Raw genomic sequence first — 8,969 nt, forward strand, 5'->3', positions numbered from 1 at the left:
TGATAGCGTCATTTAAGATGTATCTAGACAGATACATGAACGGGCAGGGAAAATAGGCGACAGGTTTAGATAGAGGATCTGGATCAGCGCAGGCTTGGAGGGCCGAAGGGCCTGTTCCTGTGCTGTAATTTTCTTTGATCTTTGTTTGTCCAGCAGCATCTGTGGAGAGAAATCCAAGTTAATGTTTCCGGTCGAGTGAGAACAAAATTGCAGACAATACTCTACAGGTGGTTGCACAAAGGCCCTGTATAATTGCAGTATGACATCCTTACTCTGAACTCTAATCCACTTGCAATAAAGAGAAGTATACCATAAGCCCACCTAATTGCTTTCCTAATGGTCTACTTTCATTGATGTACAAGGACACCCAGGTCCCGTTATAGATCCACACTTACTTACGTATCACCATTTAAATACACTTCCTTTCTTTATTTCACACCAAAGTGCATAAATTCACATTGCACCACATCTGCCATGTGTTTTCCTGCACATTTCGTTCTTCTAAATCACTTTGAAGCTTCCTTGCACTCTCCCAGCCAGGAATTAGCAAGGAGAAGGAAGTTGGGTGTTGAAGATGATCATCTACAAGTTGGACATATGTTGTGTAGATAGGCACAGGATGTTACAAATGGATATAGATGGTTTATGCAAATCGGCAAAACTGATACATAAGGAATGCAGGAAAGTGTGAGGTCACTCAGTTGGGAATCCAGATCACCGAAAACCACCACGTAAGTACAGTAATGATAACAGAATGTTGGGTTTTATCTCAGGGTTCTGGAATTCAAAAGCACTGATTCTACACCTGTACAAAGGCTTCAGAGTCCACGTGGAGAACTGTGCTCCATTTCGGGTACTGCACCACAGAAAACATATCAACCTTGGAGTGGATACACTGTTGATTTATCAGAGTGATGCTGAATTTTAAAAGAATTGGAGTACAGGATCCATTACAGTAAGCTTAGAATACTTGAAAAACTCAGCAAGTTTGACAGCATCTGAAACATTTATAACTGCGTCCCATATGACTCTTTCTTAATAACTTTCAAAATGGACTTGAAACATTAACTGCTTCCTACTTCATGAATGCTGCTAGAGGTACGGAGTTTCTCCAGCATTGTGTTTGTTTCAGATTTCTAGCATCCACGGTATTTTCCTTTTATCAAGAGCAATTTTAGTGAATTGCTTAATAAGGTAAAATAATTTGACATAGCAAATCAAACAGTTGTTTATTGCATGAGGAATGTAATATAAAAATAGGCAAGCTTTACTGCAGTTATACAGGCAACGGAGAGATCACATCTGGAGTACTACATAAGGTTTTCTTTGGAGGACCAATTAGTTGCCTTAGAAGCAGAGAAGGTTCATTTCATTAATTCCTGGGATATAGGTCTTATCTCATGAAGAAATGTTGAGCAAATTGAGTCTATACTAATTGGTATTTAGAAGATTGAGAAATGATCTTATCAAAACCATAAGATGTAGAAGTAGACTATTCAGCCCATCAAGTCTGCTCTGCCAATAAGATCATTGCTGATCTGAAAATCATCATCTCCACTTTCCTGTCTTTTCCTATGACTCTCAATTCCCTTACTGGTAAAGCCATGAGATGCAAGAACAGAAGTTGCCCTACAGGATCCTGAAGTGAACAGATTCATTAGGTTTCAGGATATTTCTCTTCCGTATAAAATTAGGGGACAGAGTTAAGATTATGAGGTATGCATTTTAAAACAGTGATGAGAATTCATCTTATCTCAATGAGTTGTTAGAATGGGGAATGGTCTTCCTCAAAAGGTAGGGAGGATTATGGGTCTTTACAGTTACTCAAGACAGAGTTAATCTTTTGACAGACACAGGAGTCAAGGATTATGGGATTTAACGGGGAAAGTGGAGCTGAGACCACAACAAAAATCAGTCATGAAGAGCAAATTACTGCAGATGCTGGAATCTGTACTGAAAACAAAACAATGCTAGAAATCACAGCAGGTCAGGCAGCATCCATGGAGAGACAAGCAAGCTAACATTGAGTCTAGATGACTCTACATAACAGCCACCATGATCTTACTGAATAGCAGAGCAGGATTGAGGGACAATGACTGACCCTTGCTCCTAATTTGAATGTGTGTATAATTTTAATAAATGTTGGAACAGTCTCAAAAAGGGCCAAATGGCCTACTCATGCTCCCACATCCTATGCTTCTAGATACAGAGAAGCTATTTTCTCATATTGGTCAAATCAAGCAGGTATAACAAAAGTTAGAGAGAAGATATTCAGGAGTGAAAATATGAAGTACCATAGTGGAAATCTAGGATTGTCTCCTTAAAGGACCACAGATGCTGTTCAATTGAAACTTTGAAGAATGATATTGACAGACTTATTAGGTGAGGTCATTGCACAAAAACAAAGGCAGCTGAATTACAGAACAGCCCTGAGGTAATTGTTTAATGGATTAGCCTCAAGTAGGTTAGTCCCAGTTGTATGTCAATTTCCTCTTAAAAAGTTCCATATTTCTCTTAGGGATTCAGTTGTTTGTCCATTTTGCATACTCAGCAGGCACTCTCTATAAGGAAATCAGACTGACCAGGTTGAAGTCTCATTATATATGTAAAACTAGCAATTAGACAAAAGCTCTTAAGATGAAAACTTTTGATAAAATAATTGACGTTAAGTCAGTTAATTGGAATGACCAAATAGTTACTTTTCTCCAGACATTCAACACAGCAGGTTGTGTTTATTTCAAATTTTGTTGAACAGAGGAATTCACATTAAAACACGCTGTTGAGAAGATTCATTTCATAAATAACCAAAGAAAAATAAACCTGTTTAATAGTGGCAATCCCTCCCTCAGACAATTCAAAACACAGTTGCAGCAAACATTCTGGTTCAACAGCAATATATGCGAGTAGTGATTTTAAAATTTAAAATAATTAAAATGGACAACTAGGATTCTATTCTATGATTCTAAATCTTACAAATATTTTGCACAAATCTAAAGTTTACAAGCTTATGCTGCTTTGCGGGTGTACAGAATTTGATTTTTTACAAAATGCAAAGCCGCAATCATTATAGCAAGAATAACAGTATTAGCAACATATCTGATATATTATCCATATATTTTACACTGAATTTAAGAGATCATACAACAGTTATCAGCCCAACCAGCGCATCATCTTCTGTTTATATGACTCAATGTAACTATTATTCACAAAGCAGTACTGGAATACAAAATACTAAAATGTTCATAAAATAAAAAGATGAGTCTTTCAAAATCTTTTGATGATACATTTTACATTTTATCTAAAATCAACTTGAAGTAATATTTGGCCAATTAGAAGCAATGTGTATTTGCAGTTATCGTTCATGTGCAGAATATCCTGAGTCAGTGCTGACATGACAGGGGTTATGCCCAGAGTTCCTCCGTTCTTCCAAACTTATAGATTAGGCTGCTGCAAAATAAGACAAGGCAAAATCTTTAATTGATGCCTAAAATTTTAGACTGAATACTAAATATTTAATCACACTTAATGAAGGAGTCAAAACATTAACAATGCTACATATCAAATAATTGATATTTGATTTTCAAGTAACAGCAGAGATGCAATGATAAGCCAGGAGCATCCAAATTTAAACTCTAGCACAAGTTAGTTAGATGATTTCAAATAGAGCAACAACTTGTTTAAAGGAAAGGGTTTGGTGAGCCAATGTTTTCTATTCATCATAGCTATGCAGTGATGGCTGCAGCACCCCCACCCCCGCCGACCCGAGAGAGAAAGTACATTCAGGTAAGGTTTCACATGATCTATATCTCCATCTGAAATCAAATGACTAGCAACATAACTTCTAGGATCAAACATTAAAAATGGCCATTTGGGCAAGCTCCTGAAGTTTATTTTTCATAAATCACTGAACCTCGCAATAGTGATTGACTTCTGGCATCTAAGGAGGCAGAGTTAAGATCACAATCTAGACTGACCCTAAAGAACTACTGCACTGTCAAAGTCTCTAGGTATGAAAAGTATGCACAACAGGAAGTTAATTGTCTTACAACATTACTACACAGTAATAACATGAGCGGACGCTGTCATCAAGCCAGAAATATGATCTGGCTCTAGAGGTTTAGGCACATTATTCCTTGCATAACAGGTGGACAGGGCGGTTAAGGTGGTGCTTAGCATGATTGCCTTCATTGCTCAGACCATTCAGTATAGGAGTTAAGGTGTCATGTTGAGGTTGTATAGAACATTGATAATGACACTTTTGAGTACTGTGTACAGTTCCGGTCACCCTGCTATAGGAAGGATATTACTTAAATTGGAGAGGGTTCAGAAAAGAGTTACAGATACTAGAGAGTTTAAGTTGCAAAGAGAGGCTGGATAGGTTGGGACATTTTTCCACTGGGTTATAGGAGGCTGAGGGGTGACCTTATAGAGGTTTATCAAAACACGAGGGGCATAGATAAGGTGAATAGCAAAAGGTCTTTTCCCTAGGCTAGGGGAACTCAAAACCAAGGGGCATATATTTAAGGTGAGAGGAGAAAGATTTAAGAAAGGAACTTGAGGGGCAACATTTTCATACAAAAGGGTGGTTTGAATGTGAAATAAACTGCCAGAGGAAGTGGTAGATACAGGTACAGTTACAACATTTGAAAGATATTTCAACAGTTACGTGAATAGGAAAGGTTCACAGATATATGGGTCAAACTCAGGCAAGTGGAACTAGTTTAGTTTGAGAAACTCGGTTGGCATTGAATTGGACTGAAGGGTCTGTTTCTGTGCTTTGTGACTATCTCCTCTTTATCGACTTTAAGCCCCTTCGAGCTACTGAATTTCCTCCTTTTTCACAACAGTCTGGATAGAGACTGATGCAATGCTTTTGCTAATGAATTTTTAAAATTCATTCATGGAATGTGGGCACTGCTGGCTACGGCCAGCATTCATAATTGCTGTGGGTCTGGAGTCACAGGTAGATTAGACCAGGTAAGGACAGCAGTTTCCTTCCCTAAGAGGGGATGAGTGAAACAGAACAGATTTTCCTGACTTGACAATGGTTTCATGGTCATAGTTAGACTTTTAATTCCAGATTTTTATTGAATTCAAATTCCACTATATGTTGTGGCAGGATTCAAACCTGGATCTACTAGGCTATCGCATCCCAAATTCTTTTTTAAAATATGCAACAGGAGTGAATCTGTGGAATTGTTTACCGCAATGGGCTGTCAAGTCTGGATCACTAAGTGGTTGAGATTGATGGATTTTTAATCAATCAATCAATCAGTAAGTGAATCAAGTGTTATGGGGAAAAGGAAGATGTATTGAGTTGACACTTTTCAAGTTATCCCAATCCCATTGAGGGGTGGGACAGATTTGATAGGCCAAATGGCCTACTTCTGATCTTACACTTTATAATCTTAAAAGCTGTAGTGCTAACACAGATACCTGGGAAATCTCATTTCATACCTTCCACCAGTCCGAAAGAAATGACCATTCAACACTACACTGTTTCCACTCAGCTAACTTTTCTATCTGGACTGTCACTGTTCCTTTTTATTATATGGGCTTTTACTTTATTGACAAGCCTGTTATTTCGCATTTTACCGAATATCTTTTGGAAGTCAACGGCACTACATCAATTACATTTTCTCCAAAATTCTTCGCTGATAGCTCAAAAAACCTAAAATTTGTTAAAAACAATTCATCTTTAACAACTCCTTGCTGGCCTTCCTTAACTAATCCACATTTGTCAAAGTGACTTAACTTTGTCACATATCATTTCATCCTTACAAAAAAAGTTTTCCCACAACCTACCTGTAGTTGTTGGGCTCATCATTATACATTTTTTGAACAACTGTAACATTTTAACTTCTCCAGTCCCCTGTATAGTAGGAAGATTAAAGCTAGTATCTACAATTTTCCACCCTTGCTTCCCTCAAAATCTTGAATGCATTTCACTTGATCCTCGTGACTTTTCCCATTGTATGTACAGCCAGCCTATTTAATGCCTCTTCTGCATCAATTTTTAAGCCCATCTAGTGTCACCTTTTTCTCTATGACTTGGACAGCGCTATCTTCTTTGCCAAAAACAGATGCAAACTACACATTTAGTGGCTCAGTCATGCCCTGTGCCTGTGTGTGTAAATCCCTTTTTGACAGCCATCTAGCCCAAATACCCCTTTTATTACCCATTTGCTGTATATATCTGGAAGGTCTAAATAATAATGATAGAGAACCCTCCATTTTAAACCTTTCCATTGCTAATCTTAAAAACTAGTGACATACTACAATAACATTTCTAATTACTGTATACCACAGCCTTTAGTAAAGCTATACATTTTATCCCACTCTACCATACTCTCTTCTTACAGCTCAGTAAATGTTTTTTGTTTCAATTATTGATCTAGTATCTTTTGAAAGTCACATTTTAATTTGTTTCCAGAATGTTTTTGAGTGATTAATTAAAGACCACAACAGCTTTCTGCATTGTTGTAAACCCAGCTGACAGTAAAGGGACAACTGCAGCAGTTCAAGGCAGCAGCTCACCACTACCTTCCCAAGGGCAACAATGGACAGGGAATGAACTAACCATCCAGCGATGCCCATGTCCATGAGTGAATAGATAAATAAAAAGTCATTTCAGAGTGGAACCTGGATTGCTAGTTCAAACTTTTTTTTTGCAGTTTGTTTACTGCAGTGGTTAGTAATTGCAACATATTCACGAGGCTATTGGTATGAAGCTGTTCTTCAATCTGGAAACCCAGATTCTTCTGAACTGAACTGAACTCAGCCCCTGGACTCTTTTTCCTATACATCAAAGTTCAATTTTGTGAATACTTGATAAATTAAACACATATCTGAGGCAGGCATTTAATTTAAATCAATCATATGCTTTCTTGGAAATGGTATAGCTAGTTCACTGTTCCAAATGAGTTTCTGAATTTCTTTAAAGAAAGTTACCTTCCCAAAACTGAAACCACAGATCTATTTTACTGTACTTTAAAACCCAAAACGATAATTATACAGCTTTATCACAGTAAGAAAACATTTTCCATGTTGCTTCTGGTTCTTTTGTCAATCACCTTATGATGGTGTCTTCTGGTTACTGACCCTTCAGTCTGCACACAAAGATTTGCATAGTACATTTCAAAATACTATATTATAGCTAAAGTCCCCAGAGAAGAAGAAAATCAGTCTTAGAACATCCTTATAATACCAATGGTCTCTGCAAACTGAGATTAAAAAAAGGAATTGAAACAATGCTGTCAAATTAATTACATTAGTTTAAAAAATGGTACATCCGTAGCAAATTGCATTAATTTTCATAAAATCTCTAGTATACAACTACTTCCAAATTCCAGTTTCAATCATAAACCACCTTGCACAAAGTTCTGGTTTTAAAAAAAAAAAAAACTGCATTTTGGCAAGTAAAGTTAGGTAAAATATTTTAATTATAAAATACATTGCACAGTGGAAATCCAAGGACTACATTTTGGAGATATGCCAAAGTTAAAAATCCACTATGACCATTCTTAGATTCATGACATTAGAGTGATCTGATTGTTGTGAGCAGAATAGAAACTGGAAAGGTTGGATTGAAAGAGAGAGTTTAAGGAAATAGTGGTGTAAGCAAAAGTATCTTACAGCAAAAGAAGGCCAGTGGCGAGGCAGAAGAGAATACACGGTTTGAACATCAGGATAGGTTTTCTTTTATTTATTCATGTGGTGCAAGTGTCAACATTTATTGCCCATTCTTAATTGCCTTCGAGAGGTTGGGAATGACCTGAACGAGTGGTTTGCTTGACTAACTGGAGTCTTCAAGAAAAGAAAAGTTCCAAGACTTTGACCCAACCACCGTGAAGGAATAGGTTTGCTGTGTTGGGGGTAGAGAAAAGATAAGGATGGTGATATATGGTGATTTTAAAAAGGAAAGTTGGGGAAAAAAAAAGGAGTCACAATATCAGCAAGCACAGGAGTCAGGATTTCAGTGGGTGGGCTTCAAAAGAGCACAAATATGGTGTTGTGAATGCAGCATGGTGTTGACAGGGCAGAGAAGAATGGCTAACTTGGAATTGGAATGGAATTGGAAATAGAGAAACCTGAAGCTCAGTGTCAAGCATGATATCAAAGTTCTGAGCTGTGCTAGAGTTAGCACCCTGGAAGGCAGACAAGAATAGAGAGGGAAGTTTCTGGTAAAAGGGTCACAGGCAAGGACTTTAGATTTTGCTGATATTGAATTGTGAATGCTAGTTATGTGACGTTGGCATAAATCATGGAATTAAGACAATTTTTGGAGGGAAAAGGGCAAACTATTGGCATATTTATCAAAGGTGTCATCATGGACCATTCTGTCCAACTAATGTATGTTTAGGTGACCCTGTGCATAACAATAGCTCTAGTTCCAAGGTGGGAAAATAATGTTTGGCAAGATAATCTGAGTGGTTATTAGCTGAGTTGGCAGGGGATCAGGAAAGTTGCAGCCCTGGTAAAATCTACACCCCAGTAAAAAGAACATTAGAGCTGAAATTAGTGCTTTTTACATTCGAAACTATTAAGGTGCTGTCTGAGAAGTCATGCAAAAACTGCTCATGTCCTGAACACCAACTTACCTAAAAAATATTAATGCATTCTGAAAGAACACAGCCAGACCTGGATACACATTAATCTCTGCAAGATAAAAGAACAGGAGTGTTAATAAACCAAATTTCAATGGACTCGTTAGATAAGATAGACTTTATATTCTATTTTAATTCCTTCCTTCGATTGTACTGAGTTCCACAAATAGTTTGAAGCTGGAGATTCTAAGGATAGCAAAGTGAAAATTAAACCCAAATACAAGGCAAATGAAAAATGAAAACAGAACATGAAAATATACAGCAGGTCTGACAGCATTTGTGCAGAAAGAAGCATAAATGTTACAGGGGTAGTAGGAACTGCCAATGCTGGAGTCCGAGAAAACAAGGTGCGGAGCTGGAGGA

General features: G+C 37.5%; 1 protein-coding gene across 1 annotated transcript in view; it reads right to left on the reverse strand.

Annotated features, from left to right (window-relative positions):
* Positions 1 to 2,712: 2,712 nt before the first annotated feature.
* tmem50a (transmembrane protein 50A) overlaps positions 2,713 to 8,969 on the reverse strand; it is a 40,245-nt gene continuing 33,988 nt past the window's right edge. The window contains exons 6-7 of the mRNA XM_048603048.1: positions 8,601 to 8,658; positions 2,713 to 3,447 (exon numbers count right to left, since the gene is read on the reverse strand). Of these exons, the coding sequence (XP_048459005.1) occupies positions 3,402 to 3,447; positions 8,601 to 8,658 (104 nt within the window). The 3' untranslated portion in view covers positions 2,713 to 3,401. The remainder of the gene's footprint in view (positions 3,448 to 8,600; positions 8,659 to 8,969) is intronic.

The sequence above is a fragment of the Rhincodon typus genome, chromosome 11, assembly GCF_021869965.1.
Source record: "Rhincodon typus isolate 14 chromosome 11, sRhiTyp1.1, whole genome shotgun sequence".
Lineage (NCBI taxonomy): Eukaryota > Metazoa > Chordata > Chondrichthyes > Orectolobiformes > Rhincodontidae > Rhincodon > Rhincodon typus.